This window comes from Hemibagrus wyckioides, linkage group LG19, assembly GCF_019097595.1.
Source record: "Hemibagrus wyckioides isolate EC202008001 linkage group LG19, SWU_Hwy_1.0, whole genome shotgun sequence".
NCBI lineage: Eukaryota > Metazoa > Chordata > Actinopteri > Siluriformes > Bagridae > Hemibagrus > Hemibagrus wyckioides.
This window is the reverse complement of record NC_080728.1, coordinates 2,287,690-2,314,047: the sequence shown is the minus strand read 5'-3', so window position 1 is coordinate 2,314,047 and position 26,358 is coordinate 2,287,690. Positions and strand designations below refer to the sequence as shown.

Sequence of the window (26,358 nt, the reverse complement as noted above, 5' to 3'; positions counted from 1 at the left end):
AAAATCCGGATTTATTCCTCTTGTGCTGTTATAATACGCTCCACTCTTCTGTGAAGGTTTCATCACTAGATGTTGGAGTGTGTCTGTGGGGATTAGTGATCATTCAGCTACAAGAGCATTAGTGAGATCAGACACTGATGTTGTAAGAGTGAGGAGGTCTGGGGTTCAGTCGGTGTTCCAGTTCATCCTAAAGGTGTTCAGTGGGGTTGAGTCAGGGCTCTGTGCAGTTTTTCCACTCAAACCTTAACACACCATGTCTTCATGGGGCTCAGGGGCTTTGTGCACAGGGGCATTGTCATGCTGATGGTCAGGTGTCCACAGATCTGTTTACTGTTGGTTTCCTCCTCTTCCATGATGAGAAACAAAATTAGTGTAATATTTTCAGTTGAAGGACATGGTCATGTCCTCAAATCATCTAAATCAAGTCCTTAATCCCTAGGACATTTAGGATAAATTATTTGCCTTCAAGAGATTTAAATTTACTTAATTTGGCTGACTTACAATTGAGACAGGATTCAGCTGAGCAGTAGGGGGTGAAGGGTTTTGTTCAACAGTGGCAGCTTACAATAAGTAAATATTCAAGTCTGATATACACCATGGTGACAAATGTGTTTAAAGAGTGAACAGAGAGAGAACCTTATTAAAGTACTTCAGGAAAAGAGATGGAAAGATAGAATGCATTTAGTAGTGCAACTGGTTAAGGATCTAAGAATATCTTTCTAAGCAGGTAATGAAGAAAATTAATGAGCTGTTAACTGAATCATCAGCCCTGAATCTGCCAGCTTGAACCTGTCTTCAGCACACTTATCTTGGGAGTATGTGTGAAATATTTATATATATATATATATATATATATATATATATATATATATATATATATATATATATATATATATATATATATATATATATATATATATATGTGTGTGTGTGTGTGTGTGTGTGTGTGTGTGAGAACCGGATCTTACCACTGTAGGAAAACTGCTGGGTGACAGAGAAACCCTGAAAATCGACTTAATCATATAATCCTCCTGATTGTGCACCAATTTGCAGTGATGCCACAACCCTTCATGGCCATGAGTGCAAGACAGCATCATTCAGCCCTACTTATATATATATTCGGCAACACTGCCCGTAATATTTAAAATAAAATAAATAAATAAATAAAAATAAATAAAAAAAATAAAAATATTCATGTGATACCACCCCCTAGTGGGAACATTAAACAAAGTATAAGACCCAGTGGAAGAGTTCAATCATTAATTCAGCCCTTACACCACTGCAAACAAAATGCTGACAAGATCAATAAAATAGGCCTCAATTTGCCCCAATTTACTGATTCCACTAAATGAATGTTTTCAGATATGTTTGTTCATTTATACACCCTGTTCTGGAGCACCTCAGATCAATTAAGAACAGACACCTAGCTTTCTCATAGGAGTTATATAAATCTGTACATGGAATAAACTGTAAATAGAGGAAGCTGTTTGTGAAATGAAATAAATTGAATATAGTGGAGACGTTACTGAGATCACTGCAAAGAAATATGCAATCAAGTTACACTACAGCAACAAGATTCATCAGAAACATTCAACTGTATGATACAACTAAAACTGCCTCGTAAATCCACAAGAAAAAGGGCATCTGCAAAGGCAAATAGACAGAAAGGGCTCATCAGGCCCGGGTCCCACTGCTCTGCAGAGATTGCTAGTGCTTAAATATCTCAGAGGAAATTATTATTATCCAGTCAAGCTGAAAGCTTTCTACAAGAATGAAATGTGGTGGCCAGCGCTGGATATTAAATTCAGACTGGGATTTTTTAGCTTTGGTTGATGTCATTAAACACAATATACTATATTGGAGAAACAGAAATTAGGGGATTTATGCTTCATTTACGTTTTCATTTTGAATTGCTTTGTTGGCTTTTGTTTGCCTATAAAAAGACTGTTGTTTTCAACAACTTCCATTCCTGAGAAAGTGAAAAGAGAACATGTATTCAGTGATGTATTTAAAATGGGGCTGTTGTAATTAATTAAAATAAGTAATTAATTAGGCCATTAGACACATGGTGTGGATTGTGGGACTTGGCTGGGATGATCCTTTCCTATCTGAATTAAAAAAAAATGAAGGCTTTCACTTTTCTATTTCTATGGCTTTGGATATTTATCAGAATATAAACAGTAAAACTGTGTTACAACTACAAAAGGCATACAAGTTCAAAACAATGGAGAAAATAACAAAAGAACTTTTGAATCTCACAAAATTAATATATGGGCCCTCATGGGCAATTGATTTCTGTTGTAGAAAGGACATTAACCAGCTACAGTTACATTATGTACTGTCCAGTGTCACCCAAATGAGGATGAGGTTCCCTTCTGAGCCTGGTTCCTCTAAAGGTTTCTTCCTCATATCATCTCAGGGAGTTTTTCCTCACCACCATCACCACAGGCTTCTCATTAGGGATAAAATAGTCAGCCAAAAATAGTCAAAATAGTCAAAATAGTCAAAAAAGGGAGAACTTCAGTCATGATGTGGCAAGTAACCCAGGAGTGACATTGTATGTGTCCCGGTGATTTGAAAGCCAATACTGAACTGCCATTAAAATATCTCTTTTTTGGTCAATAGCATGTTTTTTTTTCATTTGTTTATTTTAAATCAGATAAAAAGAAATAAGGACTAGTTTCACGAGTGTATCATACTTCACAAAAATATTCAGCTTGGAATGCCTGTTTAAAATCAAGTTTATGAGAGCAGCTACTCAAACAAGAAGCTAATTATTTGAAAGGCAGAAATTCACCATGGGGAAGTTCAGTCATGTCCCCGAGCGAGCAGCATAAACTCTGCAGGAAGCCCTTTAGGCAGAGCGAGCAATCACCCTCCTCGCCGCATTAGAGCGGGTGAGTGACGATTCGGTGGTAGGGAACAGAGCCAGAGCTAATGCCACCACTTGCCCACAGGAACACCACTCCTGCCCCCTTCACACGTCAAACAGGTTTGTTCTCCTCAGTAAGACACTCACTGTGAAGCGTGCTGAAAGAGCTCGGGTTATAAAGAGGCTCTACTGTATTCTATAACACATAAAATGAGCGTGGCTTTTATGGGCTCCAGCAGCTGTAGTTATGTGCACACTGAGAGCCAGGACACTGCAGGGAGTTTCAGGGTCTTAGAAATACACAGGTTTTCTAAAATATCCATTTAAGAGCTAATTATACATGAGCTCATCAAACATAAGTTACTAAAGCTAATATTATAGAGGTGTGTTAATAAGTGAAGCTGATCTGTATGCAGCAGCTTGCAGTCAGAACTGCTGGATGTCCATGTGGGCAATTGGAGTAGTTTTGACAGAATAAATATTAGATCTTTTACATTTAAAGTGTTTATCATAAATGAATCTATTACTGATCAGGGCTTTAATCTACACCAAATAAGTACGTAGCATTAAAGGAAACTAACAGTCTCGGGTGCAGATATACACTATATTGCCAAAAGTATTCGCTCACCTGCCTTGACTCGCACATGAACTTAAGTGACATCCCATTCCTAATCCATAGGGTTCAATATGACGTCGGTCCACCCTTTGCAGCTATAACAGCTTCAACTCTTCTGGGAAGGCTGTCCACAAGGTTTAGGAGTGTGTTTATGGGAATTTTTGACCATTCTTCCAGAAGCGCATTTGTGAGGTCACACACTGATGTTGGACGAGAAGGTCTGGCTCTCAGTCTCCACTCTAATTCATCCCAAAGGTGTTCTATCAGGTTGAGGTCAGGACTCTGTGCAGGCCAGTCAAGTTCATCCACACCAGACTCTTTATGTCTTTATGGACCTTGCTTTGGTCACTGGTGCACAGTCATGTTGGAAGAGGAAGGGGCCAGCTCCAAACTGTTCCCACAAAGTTGGGAGCATGGAATTGTCCAAAATGTCTTGGTATGCTGAAGCATTCAGAGTTCCTTTCACTGGAACTAAGGGGCCAAGCCCAGCTCCTGAAAAACAACCCCACACCATAATCCCCCCTCCACCAAACTTTACACTTGGCACAATGCAGTCAGACAAGTACCGTTCTCCTGGCAACCGCCAAACCCAGACTCGTCCATCAGATTGCCAGATGGAGAAGCGCGATTCGTCACTCCGGAGAACACGTCTCCACTGCTCTAGAGTCCAGTGGCGGCGTGCTTTACACCACTGCATCCGACGCTTTGCATTGCACTTGGTGATGTATGGCTTGGATGCAGCTGCTCGGCCATGGAAACCCATTCCATGAAGCTCTCTGCGCACTGTTCTTGAGCTAATCTGAAGGCCACATGAAGTTTGGAGGTCTGTAGCGATTGACTCTGCAGAAAGTTGGCGACCTCTTCACACTATGCGCCTCAGCATCCACTGACCCCGCTCCGTCAGTTTACGTGGCCTACCACTTCGTAGCTGAATTGCTGTCGTTCCCAAACACTTCCACGTTCTTATAATACAGCTGACAGTTGACTGTGGAATATTTAGGAGCGAGGAAATTTCACGACTGGATTTGTTGCACAGGTGGCATCCTATCACAGTTCCACGCTGGAATTCACTGAGCTCCTGAGAGCGACCCATTCTTTCACAAATGTTTGTAAAAACAGTCTGCATGCCTAGGTGCTTGATTTTATACACCTGTGGCCATGGAAGTGATTGGAACACCTGATTCTGATTTTTTGGATGGGTGAGCGAATACTTTTGGCAATATAGTGTATATATTTCAGCTTTGATACATACAGACATATGACATACAGAGCAACTAACAGCAGAACTAGGAACATCATCACCACAGAAACATACACACCATCAGTATGTTATAGTGATCACTGTTTTTGGTGACAATTTAAAAAAATAAAAAAATAGAAAGAGAGTATTCAGAGTTATTTTTCAGTGCATGATGAAAGAGTTTAGGATCACAGAGACATTTTAATCAATCAAAGTCCACTGGAGTAGAGATGAGAGCACCAGCGAACATACAGCACAACTCTGCTCCCACCCAAAGAGTCAGGAGTTTATTTAGAACACAGCATTTTAAGAAGAGCTAATAATGAATAATGAGATCCAGTCTGATCTCATTTAAATGCAAAGTCTGTGATGGTGTGTGTGTGTGTGTGTCTCACCTTGTCTTTCCTCTGCCTGGCCACTTCTTCAGCAGACAGCAGGGTTTTGAAGTAGGAGCTGCGCTCAGCTGTGAAGTGAACCTTCGAGAGCGAGTTCTCCACCAATGCCACAGACAGGTTTATCCCCTCGATGTGAAGCCAACCAATAAAGTTGCCTGCTTTATCCATGCTCTCTACCTCAACTTCTACCTAAAACAGAAAGAAAGAGAATGTAATACATTTGAGAAAGGGAAAGGGGAATGTCATTTTTTTAAAAAGAAAACTTAAAGGGACACATGCAAATGAACAAGTTTAGAAAAAGACACCTCAGCTCATAACAGCTGAAGTTTGGACTGAGGCACCAGCCCAGTTTACACCTAACAAAATACCAGTTTAATGTAGCTTATTGTTATCTGTCAAGTCAGTCAACTGTAACAAGGAAATAAACTCCAGTCTCAGTTCAAATATTAAATGATTTTCACATGGTTAATAAGAAAAGTAACCTTAATTAGCCTAAATATTCTAAAGCCACTTATTTTTTGTACCAAAATCAGTGCAAATATTTAAATGAGGCAGAGACAACAAAATGCATTTTAATTTCTTTACTGAAAAATAGCATATCAAAAATTTTGAAACAACATATAAGCTTCCCCTCAGATTAACTGCAAACATGGTTACTACCTCCAGGGTTCCACAGAGGACACTGAGTACCTCTCAGTACAAGATCCACCTCTTCTACACCCTTCTTTAACTGAACGGATTCATAATATGAACTCAGTGGATGACGGTGGATGGACACAAGCTTCCTGAAATTAAACCCTGACAGAACTGAAATAGCACTTTGTTACCACTAAAACTCTCCTGTCTAAAACTTCAGAATTATCAGCTGATATTGATTTTAAACCTTCTACAAATATTCACAATTTTGGTATTATCTTTGACAACACTGTTATTCTTCATAAACCTCATGGGTCATATTATTTATCATCAGCTCGGCATCATCGAGCTCAGGTAAAGATACTGAAACAGCGCTTTCATAATCTCTCACTGTAATTCCCTCTTCCAAGATGACAGGTGAAGTCATCTTCTAGGCACCAGTTGAAACATGCAGTCGTCTGCATTTAGGCACACAAGCAAACACACAGACACACCAATGCACACTGCTTACTAAATAATATTAAGCTCACCCTCAGAACATAAGTCTCTAATACAGGAGTGTGTTTTAAAGGCAGCGATTATTAGACAGCTATGATACCACTAAAGAAAAGGAAGTAAGCTTGAAAGAATCATACAGGAGGTACAAAACTAAATCTTACCCTACAGCTTTCCTTAGGGTTCAAAAATCATCACTGATAAGTAAAGCCAAGCAGAAAGGTCGAATATAATGAACGGTCCTGTGATTATGGTTCTAACGAGAAAAACAAAATAGAAATGTAAACTGTAAAATGCCATGTCCCATTCATTTTTTCTATAAAAGAACAAAAACTCCTCTGTGTAACTGTAAGTGGTAGTGCATGTCAATGTGGAAGGGAAATTTAGCCTATTTCACACCATTCTTTCACCTCTCTTCATGCTGATGTTACCCTCAGGTGACCTTCTAAAGTAGGGTACAGCCCCCTCTCTTTCATTTGCGAATGTTATTCATAAAGAGGTTGTTAGCCTCCAGTCAGTCTTGCCTTGTTATCATTAGTGGCCTGCGTTTAGCTCGTTACTTGCCCTTCGAATATGCAGATGTTTCTCTCCAGGGAGCTGAAAGCTTCTCTCTGCAGTGTCGCTGACTTTGACTGCAGTAGTTTCTATTTCACCATTCGCTGCAAGGCATTTACCTCTCTTTCATTTTCTGCCTCTTCACTTTCTCACTGAAACAAATGACATTTTTTCATCTAACAGCTAATGCATGTGAGTGAAACCCATACTGCTGTATTAAGCTAAACCCTTTATGTGACAGACCGACAGCCTGTGCTCACCCACAACATGCTTAACCAAAGAAAGTTCCAGCAAAATAAATCTATTTACTGTGTACTGAAACTCGCTCACACATTCACATGTTGAGAAAGACATCTGGAAGGGCAGCAAGGGCAAGTAATCTCAAGTAACCCTGGTTATCAGGTCAAAAAGTGGAGTTGAGCATTCCATCTGCAAGGTAAATAACTAGCATGGATAAGAGGCAGTGGGTGTTGGGCACCGCTATGACAGATGGGCTCTGTGACAAGCCTGGAGATTCTCTGTTAACTAACGCTGAGGGAGTGTGTTTCTCACACACATGCACACTCTCACCCACATGCACACACACTGCTCCAAGGGTTCTAGCACAACGATGAAACTGTGTGGTGTATTAGTGAGGAGAGGGAGTAGAGCTCTCTGGAGTGGCATCAGCTTTGCCATCTTTAACTCATAACCAGCAGACAAAGAGATGGTGAGCTTCTATACACAGTCCCCTCCAGCCTCAGTCAGGTCCCATGGTCAGATCAAGGTTGGCAGGACAACAGATACCTGGGGGTTCAGCTAAGACAAGATAGGGTGGTAAATGTTGACAAGAAGAGCCAAAGACATCTTCATTTGTAAGGAGGCTGAGGTCCACTGGTATACAGAGGAACCTGGTGCACACGTTCTACAAGTCTGTAATGTCAACTGCCATCATGTAACTCAACTGCCCCTCCAGTGTTACACCTGATTCCCCATGAGTGGGTTCTCACCCAGATTCTTTCAGGTTATACACCATCATTAATTTAACCACAGGCACAGGCTTCAATCAGATTCAATTTCTCAACAAATCATTTTTCATTTTCATCATTTTGCATCTCTACACCACCACAATGTAATTTAAGTTTAATTTCAAGAGGTTTTACAAAAATTGTGCATTAATTGATTAGAAATGAAAATAAAACTAACTATAACCATAAACATAAGGATTATGCTAATCGTTTGCAGTCAGAGACTGCATGAAATCTGGAAGCCATGGACATCACCACATACAGAGTTTCTTCCCTTTGAGATGTTTTGCCAGGTCTTTACATCAGTGCCTTCAAGCTGCTTTATGTTTGTGTGTTTTTCTGTCTTCAGTTTTGTCTTCAGTAAGTGAAAAGCGAGTTTAGTTGGGTTGAGGTCAGGTCAGCATGTTTACTAATTGAAGATTACTCTGAATTGACATTTGCAGAAATAAAAATACCTACAAATCAAAAGAAAAAATTCGGACCAAATCATACAACCTTGCATATTTATTTTACGTAAGGGATTAAAACTGACATCTAGCCTCCTACAGAATTTATATAAGCACCCTGGCTCAAGAAAATCTGACTCATCTCTGACTCTCTAACCTAATGTTAAATGTGACTTATGTACCACACAAACCTTCTGTCATCTCACTGATAGAGTTCAGGTTGGTTTACAACTCCTGAAGATTTGTATCTATTATATTTCTTATTTTACATGACAGTTATAGACCCAGGGTTTTCTCTGCATGTGTTTCATTTCTTATTCTTTGTGTTAACAGTATGGCGAAACTCTCCCACAAGATCGAAGGTGATGATCTCTCCTGTGTTTTCCCACCTCCCCCACTCTGCTATTCCCTCCTGTAGTCTTCTATATCTGTAGGTCTGCTTTTCAAAAGTCTCTTTTTCAAAGGAAATTTTGGGTATTCAAATAATATACTGGACTTATAATGAGGGTTGAGTTGTATAAGCATTGGACAAGAGTGCATCAGCATCACCATTTCTGTGTTAGTCATGATACACAAAACATTGGCTGAACTAGTTGCTGTATCTATATCAGTAAAGGAAATCTATCAGTACACGATTTGTAAGATGATGTGCATTAGGACAAAATAAATCAAGAGATGCTGCTAACTGTCTCCCCACCACCACTGTTAAATCCTGCACTGCAGCAGAAAACACCTTCCTTTTAATGTCTCAGTATTTAGTTTAAGGAGATTAATATTATTTTTTCCATTTATCTAGGTCACGTCTGTAGATCTGCTATCATGGATTAAGACTATATGTAAGCTACTGCATATACACCAGCTGCTGCAAATTACATTCACTTTGTTCAGTCTCTGGCTCTCTAGTCTAGGAAGCAAGATGTAACCATGTTAAGACAAAAATAACCAAATTTTCCATTTTTAAAAAAGCTTACACACATTTAGTTACAGGCCTAGGAAACTATGAAACTGGGAAGAAACACATAAGAACTGATTACTGTAGCACACACAGAGTAACAGAGATTTAAAAAGGAAGTATGGGAAACCCCACAGGATTCAAACTGGTTCTTCAAAAATAAGAATAATGAACCAAATAGATGATGATGATGATGATGATGATGATGATGATGATGATTTTAAGGTACATAGCTGCAGTTTCATATTCTTTGTTCATCAATTCTTTGTGCCTCAAAGACAAATCGAACTGGGCATCATGATGGTCATTAATGGATAGCTAGGACAGGCGTTTGCACAGAGTCAGTACACTGGAGTAGCTCTGATACCCAGAATTACTACAGTTCTCCTGTTCTTCTGAATACAAACAGCCTGGGAAAGAGAGTTAAGCACATAATAAAAAACACTGCCAAAAAAAGAGGGGGAGGGGTGGGGGATGGGGCAAAAGAAAGACACTGTGGACCAGAAGCGAACACACTAAAGGAGGATTAACCCCATGGTGTTTTTTACCGTCTCAGTATTTGAGGGTATATGTTAAAAAGTGGGGATGTTACTGAACATATGTTATTTAGATTGAACAGAAATTTGTGATCTAAACTGATATAAATGTTGATGCTAAAAGGAAATTTTGTTTTTCTTTTGTTTTGTAAACAGGTCTGATTTAGGGGACCTTGAGGCTCCTGCACTGCACCTCCATTATGGATTAACTGACAAGCCATATTGTGACAAGCTGGGTTAACTGGAATATATACATTACACACACACACACACACACACACACACACTTACTGAGTTGACTGCAGATGAAGGTGGACAAGCTAAATAAGTGTAACCAAATGTCAATCCAGACTGGTCAGAATGAAGACATATAGCCAGTCAGACTCTTTTAAGATAATATGGACAGCCCTGGCATAAAAAATTATATATACAAAATATAAAGCTCAATACAGCAAACTGATCACTCCCTTCCCTGCCCCAAAGGTCACACTATTCACAAATGTGCACTGCTTCATTGCATTGCATTTGTGCTCTGAGAAACTGTTTCAAAGCTATGAAGATAAAGTCAGAGAGGAGGGGAGAGAGAAGGGGGAGAGAGAGAGAGAGAGAGAGAGAGAGATATGACAGAAACAGGCAAATGCTCCTGCCCTGCACAGCCCACTCTGTCTCTCAGCTAATCCACTGTTACACATTCTGTCTAAGGAAAAGGTATGACCCTGTGCCTGTTTCAGAAGGATTTTAGGGGGCTGCAGTGTGTGACCCAAGTTATTCATCAGTTGGAAAGTATGAATCTATAAAATAGGGCAAGCTGCTCTCTCTCTCACTGCGGTCCTTCCCCAGCTAGTCTGCAGCTACAAAATAGTGTTACACAGTCCTGAAGCCTCTGAAAAGAATTTTCCAAAACAAATCAGCCCAGGAACTGAACAAGAAAGTGCAAGAGGGTGAGAGAAGATGAGATAACCAGAGAGGTGAGCAAGGATGTTGATGCACAAAAAAACTGCATCAAACCAATGCACTGCTTGAAGCAAAATGTGTCAGCATTTGCACTTCCACTGAAGGACAAAAGGGGGAGTGAGAGCATAAGCCTGTGTCTCATCTGCTTGCTACAATGCAGCGGAAAAAAGATCGAGCCAGAAACAGCAGCAGAAAAGAGAGAGAGGGAAGGATGGCGGAAGGTAGGGAGGGAGGGAGAGACTTTCAGGGAGAATGAGAATGCTGTTGCCGTGGGGATGCACTTTTTCCTTGCCAGAACAATCCTCCAGCAGCTCGAGCCAGGCGCCTAGGCAGCCAACAAGGGGATGAGCTCTCCAAAACCGCTCTCAGCTAAGGACACTCATCTCAGCTCCATACAATACAGATACTTTCCAGATCAATGCAGCGTCATAGCAGGGGAGGAAAAGCTCTCTCTCTCTCTCTCTCTCTCTCTCCTCGCTCTCATTCAAGGGAACAAGAGGCAGCATGCTTGAACGCAAGTGAACGTTTTCTGCAGTGAACAAGCCTTAACGGATTTTTTTTACCGTTACTGCTACCTCCAAACTGAAACCTTCTCTCCAACCTTTATTGAAAAATTCGACGGATTGCAGCGAGGGCATGTGAAGAAGGGTGCAGCTGCCGCCATATGCGAGTGTAGAGCTACATCAGGGAAAAAACATAACCTAATGACTGCAGTGCGTGTGTCAGCCTTTTTAACTGGGCTCCACGCAGGCAAATGGACAAGCAGTGACAGAAGAACATCAGAAACAGGAAAAAATAAGTGGAAAAACTGAAGGGTAAAGGAGAGGAGAGCATTTGAAAAGACAGTGGAATTTTCACGCTTACCACCCCCTCCCTTTTTCACCCCTCTCCCCTGGTTTAGTGCATGTAGGCTTTCACCAGGGAGATTTATAATAGGTATTTAGTGGTGGCATCAAACGACAATTTCCAAGGACTATCTGCGGACAGAGCGTCAACAAGGCGCATGCGTCAAAACTGGAATGTTATCCTAGCCTAAAGCTCTATTGCTTCATATACGCCTCTGTGGATTTATTAGTAATCATTTTGTTGCTTATCTTGTGTTTTCCACCAAAAAAAGAGAGAAAAACTCAAAAGGATTTGCCTTTGGATACAGGAGTACAATATATGCACCTATGTTATAAAAAAAAAAAAATGGACCTGTAAATTCAGTGAGGTAGGTCTCTGGTCTTTCCAACCCTTTTAATACATTCAGTCTGTTATTTCCTTCTAATTTATTAATGCTTGACTTCTGCCCACTGAACCCATCCCTTTTGCTCTCATACACCTTTCATTGAAAATTACCCCACCCCCAGTACTGTAAATGGAAAACCGAGTGAGAGTTTTGCTTAACCCTGGGTAGGGCTAGCTCTCTTAACTGGACACAAATCCCTGCTGTTATTCCCTTTTTACCTCCATCCTCCCCAAACTTGCTCCCTCCCATCCCCAAGACCATGTTGAAATATGAGTGTGCCACAACATGAGTGTCCTGGAGCGTGTAGCTGCACATCGAGTCAGGAAAGCTGCCCTGCTCTTTGTCATCTGTCTCATGGTGCAAACATATGTGGAGGAGGTGGTGGGTGCACTTGGGACTCAGGGTTGCCCCCCTGTTTGCTCCTGCAGTAACCAGTTCAGCAAAGTGGTGTGTACCCGCCGTGGCCTCACTCAGGTGCCCCCTGGCATTCCCACCAACACAAGACACCTCAATCTAATGGAGAATGCCATTGAGGCAGTGCAGGCTGACTCCTTCCGCCATCTCCATCACCTGGAGGTGCTCCAGTTAGGACGCAATGCCATCAGAGAGATCGAAGTGGGAGCTTTCAATGGGCTGAACAATCTGAACACCCTGGAGCTCTTTGATAACAGACTGACTGTGGTGCCTAGTGGGGCCTTTGAATATCTCTCTAAACTAAGGGAACTGTGGCTCAGAAACAACCCCATTGAAAGCATCCCTTCTTATGCCTTTAATCGTGTGCCCTCTCTCATGCGACTGGACCTAGGTGAGCTGCGAAAGCTTGAGTACATTTCTGAAGGGGCCTTCGAAGGTTTGGTCAACCTCAAGTACCTCAACTTGGGTATGTGCAACATCAAAGGGGATATTCCCTACCTGAACTCACTGCTAGTCCTGGAGGAGTTGGAGATCTCTGAGAACTTTTTCCCCGTGATCAAGCCCAGCTACTTCCGAGGACTGACTTCACTTAAAAAGCTATGGATCATGAACGCTAACATAGGACTAATTGAACGTAATGCATTTGATGATCTGTCATCACTGGTAGACCTAAACCTAGCCCACAACAACCTGAGCTCTCTACCCCATGACCTGTTCTCCCCACTGAGGACCCTGATGGAACTGCACCTCCATCATAACCCCTGGAACTGTGACTGTGATTCACTCTGGTTAGCACGGTGGCTGCATCAGAACATCCGTACAAACTCAACCTGCTGCGGCAGATGCCATTCACCTGCACATATGAGAGGCCGTCGGCTGGTGGATGTGGACCAAGGAGACACAGAAGCGATGCAGTGTTCGGCGCCCTTCATTTCAGATGCTCCAAGAGACCTTAATATTTCAGCTGATCGAGTAGCAGAGTTTCGGTGTCGAACAGCATCTATGTCATCGGTGCAGTGGTTTTTACCAAATGGAACTATACTGACACACGCAACAACTCACCCACGCATAACTGTTGTTAAGGATGGGACTCTAAACTTCTCAAATGTGCTGGTGAGTGACACAGGCATGTACACCTGCATGGTGTCCAACGCAGCAGGAAAATCCAATGCTTCGGCTTATCTGAATGTGAGTGCAGCAGAGCTCAACACATCCAACCTCAGCTATTTAACCACAGTTACAGGAGAAGTTCTCAACCCAATGTCCAACATGCCCAAACGCCAGACCACTACAGAAACAGATCAGAGCTCCACAACCACTACTTCACCTTCAGTCTTTCAACCAGTTTTCATTTCAACACCAACAGTCATCCTCCAAAGCACTGACGTACCACCTAGCCGCCTGCCAGCCATGTCCACATCTAAAGTGACAACAGAGAAACCGTCCAACTCTGCCAGTCTGGATGAGGTGATGAAGACTACCAAGATCATTATTGGCTGCTTTCTGGCAGTAACACTGCTAGCAGCAATCATGCTTATTGTGTTCTATAAACTAAGGAAGCGCCATCAACAAAGGAGCACAGTTTCAGCAACAAAGTCTGTAGAGATTATTCAGGTAGATAAGGAAGAACTTCCACCACCCGCATCTGCTGCCAGTATGTCAGGAGATGGGACGGTGAAACTACCAGTGAATGACCACAGCATTCACAAATTAGACTACATCACCCACAAATTAGACTATACCTACCACACACCTGATTCCAAAACAGATTATAGCATCCACAAACCCAAACCTCATTTTAGCAAATCCAAACCTAAATCAGATGATACTATAGACATTATGAAGATGGACGACACTAAACACCTGTCCAAATTTGATTACAACACACTTGAACACTTGGACTATATCTCTCAAAATCCTTCGACAAACTATACGCACAAGTCACTGCCTGATTATCACATACACAAAAAAACTGACCACAGTTCATACAAACCTGGATACAGCACTTACAAACCTGACTACAGATCTCAAGCAGTCAAACTGGACTTCTGCCCTTTCAAATCAGATTATAGCATTCACAAACCCAAAATGGACTACAGTATGCACAAGCCCAGATCTGATTACATTCCTAACAAATGTGGCGTCAACTACAGCCAGATGGATTGTAGTCATTTTGAAAAAGACCACAGTGCATTCAAGCCAAAATACAGATCAATCACAGCAGAATACTTTAGTCACAAACAAGACTTGAGCCCCCCAAAACCTGAGATGGATTACAGCCAGCGGGAGATAAAATACAGCACTCAGAATTCATACAAGCCTTGGGGACATACAAATAAATGGACAGAAAACAGCAGCACTGGAAACTCCCTTCCACGAACTTTACACAGCATCAGTGTGCCTGAGCCCTTCATCATAAAAACACACAACAAGGAGAAAGTGCAAGAGACTCAAATCTAGCCCTGATCTAAAAGAACGCACCAACCTGAAACACACATGTGCACACAGACACACACACACACACACACAGGGTGGGTTCTTTCAGAGAGAAGGAGAGACAGAGTGAGTGAGTGAGTGAGTGAGTGAGTATATGTGCGTGTGTGTGTGTGTGTGTGTGTGTCTTGGGAAAACCCATGGAGTGCTGGCAAAAACACAAAAATAAAAATGAAAATTGACCAATACTGAGCTTTTCTGCCCATAATATATAATGTACAATATAAAATATTATTCTGCATTATTTAATATTATTTACATAATATAAAAATATGTAGAAATATTTGATGCACTCATTAGCATTGCTTTGGCTATGAGCAGAGATCAGATTAATAATCACACTGACTCAGTCTGAGCTAAGTGTGACTTCCTCATATAGTGAATGTCATTTTGATCTAATAGTTGGAAAGTTATTTAACGAAGCGGACTCAAGCTATTCAGCTCATAAACAAAGCTCTGAAATGATCAACGATACACCTGAGCACCACGGCAACAAAAACAGCACTTACTCATCTAAGGTAAAACTTTAAATTACCTAATACTAATGTGAATCAATTAGACAATCAGTGATTATGTTCTTATCAATATAAAAAGATGATGGTAAAGAGAAGATGAGTCTTGTATTGAAAAGATATAAGGGACGTTGTAAATGATTAGTGAGAGACTGATGTAGATGACGACTAAAGAGATTTCTCAATTCCCACTGATATTTTGATAAAGTGTCACTACTCTTTATTTATGTGTTTTATTCCTCAAATGTTGAGGTAGGTAGGGTGCTTACTATGGCCTGTCTGCTCAGGATGATCAGATGAAATCAGGTTAAGATGTTTTCAAATGATAATATAGAGGTGAGTTCACAAAAACTCTACAAATAGTTTAAACGTCTTTCCTATATAAAACAGCTTATTATTAAACCCTGAAAGGTTACTGTACAGGCTGGATGTTCAGACAGCCTGTAGTTTATGAATAAAAACTGCTATGTAGATAGACCTAGTATTGACTGTCATATTTTTAATTTGCATATTTGATTTACTACATATTAGAGTTCATTTAAAGAAGATGAATACGTGACAGCTGCTATTAGACCATACGTGTAAGGATGTATTTCAGTGGAATTATAAATGCAGAGAAGTGCAAAAGAAACAGTTCAGGAAAAGGTGTATGTTTTTGAATTTCATGTTTTAAAAACGCCAAAAATGTGAATGACTTTCCCAGGACACCTCATACACACACACACACACACACCTTTGTGCGACCTTGGGCTGGTGACAGAGAAGTTGAACATACACAATGAACAGTTGTTTAAACGTCTATTTTCTACTTTGTACTGGTCAGTTAAAGAGGAGTTGTGTAAAATGTCACTATGAAATGAAGAAATGAGGGTCGTGTTTTCACAGGACATTCTGTGGAATTTCTTAACCATGCTATAGAGAATGCAGTAAACAAAAGAAAAAGTATTGAAATTATTTATATTGATAAGCTTTTCTTTAAAAGGAAAAAAGCTCTAAGTTGATATTTACAGATTTATCTTGTAAGCACCATAAATTTTGTACTGTGCCAAATGTCGTAAAAATGCAATAAAAAAATTATTTTTCCCCTTTACTATGTACCTTTTTTATGATGTCTAAATTTTCTCCTGATTTGTGACAGAGGTCAGTTAGTCTTGTGTAAGGAAACTTGAGTGTGTGTGTGTGATATGGAGTTTTAAGGTAAGAGTTAGAGATATTTGAAAGTAATAGTTGAGATACAGACACCAGAAAAGTTTACTCCATTAACCCCGGTACTTGATACACCAGATTAAAACCTTGTCTCTGTTAGTCACACCATTAGAAGGGTACAGACTACATTTATTGGGATTCATGACATTCACATCAGAGTCCCGGTATTCATAGGGCATGTACTTTTCTCTTCAGATTGTTCCAGTTAATAATAAAGGAGGCAGATATTTAACAAATATCTTTTTTATATAAATATCTTTTATAAAATAGAGTTATTCTGAATTCTGTTTGAAATAAATCCTGTCCTGAAATGCAGGGAAGATGTATGTCTGCAATGAAGTAGTGCTGTACTGCAGTTAGCGACCTGCTACTGAATTAAATCTTCTTAACACTTCTGTAGTAGTGCTAGCTGTTAGCAGTAGTAGTGCTAGCTGTTAGCAGTAGTAGTGTTAGCTGCTAGCAGTAGTAGTGCTAGCTGTTAGCAGTAGTAGTGCTAGCTGTTAGCAGTAGTAGTGCTAGCTGTTAGCAGTAGTAGTGCTAGCTGTTAGCAGTAGTAGTGTTAGCTGCTAGCAGTAGCAGTGTTAGCTGTTAGCAGTAGTAGTGTTAGCTGATTGAAATGCTGCAAAGAAACATTTGAAATAATTATTTTCAGTACTGAATAAAATTAAAAATAATAATTAATTATAATTAAACTACTTAAATTATGTTTAATAATTAAACAATTCTCTAAACTAAATTGTAGTAGCAGTCCTAGAAATCTAGCTCTCCAGATCACCCCAGTAAGAAATTATAATGATGTATAAAAGTGCTTCTTACATACAATCACGGAGCACTTTATTAGGAACACTGCACTAATACTGCACTAAGACGGTCAGGATGGAAACATTCCTTTGAGACTCAAATCATTTTCATGCTGGGAAAACCATATAGTGTATCATGCACCTTGTGCTCTTGGCTGACAGAAGCAGAACATGACACGTCTTCTGCTGTTGTTTCCCAACCACCTGAAGCTCCCATGTGTATTCTCACATGATTTTCTGCCCACCACAGATGTACAGAGTGGCTATCTGAGTTACTGTAGCCTTTCTGTCAGCTCCAACCACTCTAGCCATTCTCCACTGACCTCTCATATTAACAAGGTGTTTCTGTCCACAGAACCGCATCTCACTGGACGTTTTTCTCTACTGCATCATTCTGAGTAAACTCTAGAGACTGTGTGAAATCTTGCCACAGCACCAACAATCATGCCATGGGCAAAATCACTCAGATCACATTTATTCTCCATTCTGATTAGCTGAATCTGTTGCCTGGATCTGCAAATATACACAGTATATTACACAATAACATGATTCTTGTACCAAAAAAAAATTGTGTTCTTCTCAGCTTGCACCTCAGTCATGTGGCTACAATTTATTTATCATAAATAAGCTCCTGTGCTCTGTCCTTCAAGGCAAGCAGTAACTGCCCTAAACACCAGTGTGGTTTTAAGTGAAACCTGAACAGGTTATGGCAGTGTACGAATTTCTAAAGGGATACAGCTTCTTGCTCGCATGCTAACATTGGGCAGAGGCTCATGTTGTCTGTGTGTGTGTGTGTGTGATGTTCATGATTAGGAAGGGAGGAGGTAAAGGGGTATGTGATGTTAGAGGGTAAAGACTACAACATTAGTGCTAGTATCACATCAGATGTCTAACCTCCAAATACATGTACCCAAAGGCAACAACCATTGACCACGGTGTGCCATTTTCATTATTCTGCTCCAGTTACTCACATAGCACTGGAAAAAATGTGAGTGACAAAGAACAGACCACGCAGTGTATAGAAAACTAATCAACTTCTGACCAATCATGATGGAGACACATTGTTTTACACACATTATTCTCTCTCTCTCACACACACACACACACACACACACACACTACATGGCCAAAGGAGGATACTCTTGACATCTGGTCAGAAATTGTAAACCCACTGTTTGGAGCTTTAGTTTAAGGCAACATTAACACCAGGTCTGAAATGGGGGCATGTTAACTGTGTCCTCCACAACACTCTGCTACCTTCAGCACCAGCAGCATGCAGCTAATTAAACAAGAGAAACATCAGACACCTAAATGGCAAAGCATGCTAATAGATGCTTTCTTAAATTATTCGTTTGGGGCAGTAGTAACTCCATGGTTACAGCACTAGGCATGGATAAAAGCTTCAAACAAATGAGTAAATGTAAATTACAGGTTGCCAAAAGAATTAAATACTCCATGAATAAAGTATAGGGCTAACTTCAAACCAATAATAAATGCATTTCTCTCTCACACACACACATTCGCACACACACACACATTTACCAGTTTTATAAAATTAGCTGCATCTGCCTCAATTCTTTTGTTTTTTTTTTTCTAATGCCCATCGTCCATCTCAAGTTGAACTGTATTCTTTAATGTTTGCATGTTATCTCACTACCCTAATGGACATGGGTCAGCCCACTGCTGCTGATACTATTTCAAAAATCTCTTGACCTGGACCAGCCCCCCTTGTGATTTACACAAATATAGTGATGCTCTAGCATTTCAGATAATTCAATCCACAACCCCACATGACAGAGAGGCTCATGGCAGCTAGAGGGCTGGTCTATTAATAGTTTAGTTAGCATGACGGATTTTTCAGACTGTCGTGTTTTTTCTTCACAACTGGTGGCCTGAAAGTGCAAACTAGACTATCTACTGTCTGCATAGGAAATGAATTTTCTTCTGTAAAACATTTATTTTGTAAGAATTGTAAGAGCTGCAGATTTAACAAAACAGGCATTTTAACAGGACTCTTCACACCTCTTGGTACATCCTTTAATAATGCTGCATTACAGTACAGTGTATATTCACCTGATCTTTGTTCTAGCCTGCAATACTGCAGAAATGTACCACAAAGAACTGGAATAGTGCTTCTATTTTACACAAACATGGTGTGTATGTGTGAGGTGCTGTGAAAGGTAGGCATAAATCTAACTGACAGCATGAGCTCACATGATTTCTGTCTTCCCAGCGCTACAGCAGCACCATTTTATAAAAATAAAACACACAAACATGTCGGACTGTAATATCACAATCAGTTGGCTAAGGACTGGGCAGATTTGCATAAAGCGTATTGTTACATTCATTCTCTTTCTCTCTACAGCTGAGCAGTATGGGAATACTGAGCTCTTTCAGCCCTGCTTGTCCTTTCTTTAGTGTCACAGTGGGAGGCTTTGGATAGGAAAGCACACAAACATAAGATGCTTCTTTCTGGGTGCGTCACTGTCCTCACTGCCAGCAGAGGTCAGCCACAGTGCTAGCCTAAACCAGCATGGGACTACGAGTGCCTAGAAATGATTGCTCTAGATTAGTCATTTTCCCTAAACCTGTGTGCTACAGGAGCACACAGATATACAGGAGTCCTACAGAGACACAATGAATGAGAGAAGGACAGGATAAGATGTCATAGTGCCACAAAAACGTACTATGTGCACAGATCACAAGCAAACAAACAAACAGACAATTTTTTGTATAGAAATTGTAAACTGATGCACTGATTCTTTTTAATGGCACATACACACAGAGCCTTTCAGTGTGGGTGAAAGCAGCAATCACTCAGAACCACACAATGACCAGTATCAGCCAAAATTAGGTATTTTGCATCCGAGGCTGCATGTGAAATTGATTTCTGAGTCAAAATGATGTGATCAGCAACAAAAATGCATAAGAGCTACTAAGATCTGATAAAAAATTTTGAAGAACATTTAGTTTAGTCATTGTACAAGCATTAAAGTTCCTCAGAGTTTGCTTCAGCACGCAATAGAGAAAATAACAAGGTGCCACAAGGTGTGCTTCAGCTGGGGAGAGGCAATGATGAGTGGCCAGAGGGTGGGTTTTATCATATATACAGTATTATCATGTTGGTATTAAAAAGCACAATACTACAACTGGTCTTGGTATCAAAAATGTTGGTACTGTCACAACCCTGCTGACTGCCACAGCTCAGAGACATCATAACTTTAAATTCCAAAATGATTTATTAGAGCCGTCAGCTTTAACACAGCACAAAATGTCACTCACACAAAGGTTCAGCAAAAGATGAAGAGAAAGAGAGAAAAGGAAAGAGGAGTAGACTGGAAGAATGACTTTCAAACAGTGGTGAGCCCCTCTCTCTCTCTCTCTCTCTCTCCTCTTCTAATCCACCCCCCACCTTTCTTGCTATTTCTTGCTGTCCAGTCACTTAGCAACACACAAGCAAGTCATGCTCTTCTTCATTATTACCCAAGAACTGCAGAGGAACAGAAGGAGAGGAAATAAAGCAAATGTCTACGAAACAACAGATTGACCAAACAGCCCTTATTTGATCAGTAATCATTTCAAACCAGAAAGCCTCAGCCTGCCAAAGACCTTTTTTCCTCTAGGGGTGCAGAGGTATGGTACAGTGAGGAACAGACAGACCCGTAATGATGCCATGCATTTTATCGTTTCATTTGATATGAGGCTCTTATTTTATTTATCAGCTTATCAAAGAGAAGATTCACCAGACTAGCAAATAAAATACATCTATATAATACAATATCTATAAACAGCTTCCTCAATATCTCAAATCAAAAGATAAAAAAGAAACACACCAGCATAGCTGTAACAACACATCTCTATATATTTATATGATTACATTCTCAGAATATTTTCCAACAAAATTTAAGCACTATTCAAAAAGTATGACTGAAAAGAATAAACAGCTACGAGAGATACTACATGTCCACCATATTTTTAAAAACATGGTGTCCCACATCCTCCTCAGACCTCTTGTCCAGTCTGCTAGGGCCAATTCTGTCCTACAGGACTGATCACATGGCCTGGGAGAATTTTTGGTCTGCCTCCAATGGTTTAATCAAGGTTTATTCAGACATATAGAAATGTGTTTCATTAAGAAATGCACAGAAGACATTTTGGCAACCAAAACTATTTGAATCTTCCAAAGCAGAATCTGTGCTTTAACAATGCCATTCATGCTAAAAAGAAGGAACCTCTTTCAGATGTGGCAAGGAAGAGGAGTATAAAGAAGCCAGATATAGTCTTTGTAAAACCATTAGAATTACAGCAGTACAGAGACTAGACAGAAACACAGTCCAACACCACTGACACAAGAGGCACTTGGCAAGAAATTAACAATATCCCAGACTTTAAAGGAGATAAACACTCCGCTATGAGCACAGCTGCCTCTCAACCAGACAAGCTTAATCATTTTTATGCTCATTTCAAGGCTCTGTCACTGTAGGGGCTGGAACCCAATCCTTTCGAAGGGAAAATAACCATAAGGATATGGGTCCAGACGACATTCCTGAGCATATTATGGGTGAGCCAAAGCGAACTTTGAGACAAGATGGGGAGAACACCCAATCACCATCACCAGTGGAGCAGGTCAATAGCTTCAAGTCTTTATATCACTGAGGGACACTCACACCAAGGAAGTCGTGAAAAGCTCACCAGTGCCTCTTCTTCTGTAGATAGTTTGGATTAGAAGTTGGATATGAGCCGAGACATCCTCAAATCATTCAACACCTCCACAATGGAGAGCATCCTGACTAGCCTCATCAGTACCTCATATGGATAGAACACCATCCTTAACCATAGAGCTCTGCAGAGATGTGCAGGTAGTCCAACACTTTCTGCCCTCAGGACACCTACACCAGACAGTGTGTGAGGAAAGCACAGAGGATCATCAGTGACTCCTGCCACCTGAGCCATGCTCTCACTGCTACCATCAGTCAGATGGTCTCACAGTATCTAATCCCACACCAGCAGGCTGCAGGAGAGCTTCTACTGCAGGCCATCAGATGAACTGTAACTAATAACACCAGTGCAGACACAATTCCCTCTACCTTCCATGCACTTCATTTATATTTACACTGGACTTTATACTGACTGATAGACAAACGGATACCCGACAGTGCTACAGCGTGTCTCATACATGCCACTATTCTGCACTCCTTCACAATTCCATCTGCACTACTGCATACTGCGCTGTTCACCTACACATTTTGAACCACACCACAAGTGCATATATGGATATTTGTACTGTGTATTGAGATCTACATGTTTACTTAAGTGAATACTGTAGATGTGTTATTCTGTAAATCATGATCTGTTGCATGAATGCCATACTGCACAGCTGCAGAGAATGTACCCAAGATTTCCACGTCTACACTTGTGGTTATTGCAAAGTCACAAAAAAATACTCATAACAAATCACTTTATAATGTAGCCCATTGAACAGGCTTGCAAGAGCAGTAGTGCTGCAGAAATATGATTCACTCTAGAAATGCCTAAAAAATGTTGAATATAATACACAAACACATTCACATCAGCTTTAGCAGATCCAGCTTTGTTACTAGGTTACTGGGAAAACATACTGAGGGGACGCCCTTTTCTTAGTTTGAGTGGGTCTTAACGGAAAATTCCTAAAAGCTTCTTTAAAAAAATCTTTTTCACTCTCCTGTTTTTATTCTCTTATAAATGCACAGGATGCAGGATGAGGGATCCAGCCCACAATACCCAGGACCAACTGAGTCAACTCCAAATAAAAAAACAAAAACCCTCACCTCATTAGCTCTTACCTCAGTGACAACCTCGTTCACAACGCTAAAGAATAAAAACCAACACTGTTGGAGATGGCCTAAAGGTAAAGGCTGCCTGTTTGTGCATGCGAAAGCAGACGTGAGTCCCTCACTGGTCTTTTTACAAATTGTATTGTAGGTTGCCTACAATACAATTTGTAAAAAGACTTTCCTGCTGAGATAAAAACCCAACAACATTATTTCTGACAGCCTCTAATAGTTGTCTGACACACACACACACACACACACAGGGTGAGAGGGTGTGCCACTCGACAGCCCTGGATGGCTGCTATATCAAGCATGGGAGAGTAAAGACTTTACAATTATAATAATTCAAAGGTCTAAACAGCAGCAATTTAAGCAGAACCAAATTTATATGAAATAGGACTTATAGACTGATTGCATGCAAAATTTGTACTAATAACCAAGACCCAAAATGTTGTGGGATAGTGAACAATCTCTCTTACCTCTCTCTGCAACACCAGCTCCTTAGTGAAGAGTGTTGCCTCCTCGCTGAATGGCTCAGGTGTTCCACCTGGCATGTTACGAGACCCTCGGGGGCACTCAATACCTGCACACAACACAGATCAGGAACAAAGATCAAATGACAGAAACAGTCCATGAAAGGAAAGGTTTTGCAGCTTAAGACAGCTGAAGATTTAAGCAATCAAGTAAAGCTTACAAAGACACACACACAAATGAAAAATCAAACTGTCCAGGCTTGAGAATGTATGTATCTATGTGTGTGTGTTTATTACAAACACCACTGCAACTATCTTAAGTCAGGTTGCTACTTAACCCAAGTCCTACTCTAGTCATATTTATTCCTTCGCCACAGTCCATGCTCTCTCTCTGAGCTGAGACTAGTTTCCAGGTTGTTCTGGTTTCATTGTTGTCCAGTCTTCTTTTTTGACTAGTTAAACAACCATACATCCAAACTCTTGTCCTACTCAAATCTACCATCCCATAATCTTTATCATTAATCTCATACTCACCCTAGCATTTTGCTTTCTGTGAGAATGTAATGTCTCTGTTCTTGTACACTCTCCATCCCTTTGTAAGAACACATGCTACCCAGCTTAAAGTCGTCAAGCAGTTATTGCCCGACATCTGTAGGATGGCCCAGATGGCATGGGAAATGTTTGTTTGTCTTGATGACAAGAAGAGAGAAAAGTTCTAGCACTTCAGCACCACGATTAATTTCCATTAGAGTTAGAGGGTTCAGAGGTTCCGCCATTATCCCCCTCATGCCAACAGCTCTTGGAAACTCCTTTCAAGTTGTGTAAACTCACAATCACCAGTTACACTTGAGATCCAGATCTCCTCACGCTGGGCTTCGCTAGAATTCATATTCCATGAACAAACATTTCAGGAACAGAAAAGCTACTTATTGATGATGATATACTGTATTGGTTAGCACCTTTGGCAAATAAAGATGGGCTGAAGTCACAAGTAATAAATAAGCAGTGAGGCTAGCAGCTACAATACTTTCAACCTCATGACTATTAATTAAACTATTAACTTCTGTTGGTTTGTATTTAGCAGACTCTGCCTCGGCACCTCGAACAAATCACACCTTATCACAGCAATATGTCAAAACTTGTGGTTCACTGACCTTCCCCACCCTCAGCCAAAACTCTCTCTCCTGCATGCTTACTGAATCAAGTACATGCTTTTAGATTTGGTTAAAACAGCAATTCATAATTCTTTTTCTCATTAGACCGGAGTTTTGAACTCATTGTTTGTGCCCAAAAACCATAAGCTGCTATCTGACAAAGTTCCACAAAGTCTTAAGTCCACTGGCATCTGTTTACTCACCTGCAGGGAACAAGGAATAACTCAAGCATGTCAGGTGACAAGTGATTATGATGTACTTAAAGAACAGGAGCCTGAATGGTCCCAAGCTTTCTTCCAGATTGCTCCATGCTTGCTTGAGCTGAATCGAACTAGACGTGGCACACCTTTATCTGAACTGACCTGTGCTTCTGCTTATCTGCTGGCCTAGAGATTGTTCATGTGTACCATTCATGTAAGCCATTCAGTGAAGATTCAGACAGAGCTGCTGCCACAATCTCAGATTTTGCTCCTTCTTTTTTTAAATGATTTCTATTCATTTTACCGAAGTCTGTTAAATATTTACTTTCACTAAATTCTAAATATTTTTAATATCCTGCTTACATTTTTATCTGGAGAGCCATGTGTGGGATTAAATATATCTCTAGGAATATTATTTCCAGCCACATGCAACATGGCATACAAAAAGATGAACATGTTTTCTATCTGTATTTCTATGTAAATGTTCAAAAGTCACCACAGAAGACCAGTATTTTTTTTTTCTTACACCGTCCTCAAAATGGCAAAAAGAACAAAAGTGAGTGATATCAGGGGCTTGTAGTTTTCACTTCAGTAGACATGGTGTAGAAAAAGTGTCACAGTTTGTGCTTAAACTACTATATTTCTTTGACTTTGTGTCTTTGAGGTCTGAACAGCCAACATAATTCAAGAAAGGTAAAATATAGGATCATCTGTGCCAATTTGACAATGACAATTTAGACTGTGGTGCTAACACTAGTAGAATGATGAAAAAATGATTACAATTACTATTGTCATGTAATTTCCCAAGTCCAATGTTTAAACTGATCCATACCCTGATCCTTTTGCCTTTTTGATGACTAGATTTTAGACTTTATCTTATTTTCAGGTAAGTTGAATAACCTTTTTCTAGCAAATTACAAAAGATCTTCATTTATTAGAAATGTAACTTAAAGATAAAGGTCACAAGTATTTCACCTTCTGACACCCAAATGACCTACATCTGAGGACATTTGTGCTAATGTGTATATCGCACAAATTGTGACTTAGCATCTATTTTATTAAAGTGTTCTATTAAAGTGGGATCTATATGTGCACCCTTACATCCTTAAAGTTTGGAGATTTTGCCTTTTTAACCACTTTAATAACCTACAACTTTAATAACCTAACCTTCTGGGTATTTAGATGAAAGAAAAATTTCAACATGGCTTTCATAATAAGATATTATTCAATTAGAAAAATAAATCGGGGGAGTAAAGAAATGTTAGAATTCAGATAAAATACTTTACATACTGCTAGGTAACTTCTGATTCTGGTACAAGGCTCACTTGTACTCATGGCAGATCAGGGCAGTATGTGTTCTT

The 26,358-nt window shown here is 40.2% G+C and overlaps 2 protein-coding genes across 2 annotated transcripts in view; one reads left to right on the top strand and one right to left on the bottom strand.

Moving 5' to 3' along the window:
* The window catches only part of snd1 (staphylococcal nuclease and tudor domain containing 1), a 71,335-nt gene that overhangs the window by 9,297 nt on the left and 35,680 nt on the right, over nt 1–26,358 (bottom strand). The window contains exons 16-17 of the mRNA XM_058416716.1: nt 23,650–23,753; nt 5,124–5,312 (exon numbers count right to left, since the gene is read on the bottom strand). Coding sequence (XP_058272699.1) covers nt 5,124–5,312; nt 23,650–23,753 — 293 coding nt within the window. The remainder of the gene's footprint in view (nt 1–5,123; nt 5,313–23,649; nt 23,754–26,358) is intronic.
* Nucleotides 10,902–16,437, top strand: lrrc4.1 (leucine rich repeat containing 4.1). Its single transcript, XM_058416717.1, has one exon. It carries the CDS (start codon nt 12,221–12,223, stop codon nt 14,807–14,809), a length of 2,589 nt encoding a protein of 862 aa, XP_058272700.1. The 5' UTR covers nt 10,902–12,220; the 3' UTR covers nt 14,810–16,437.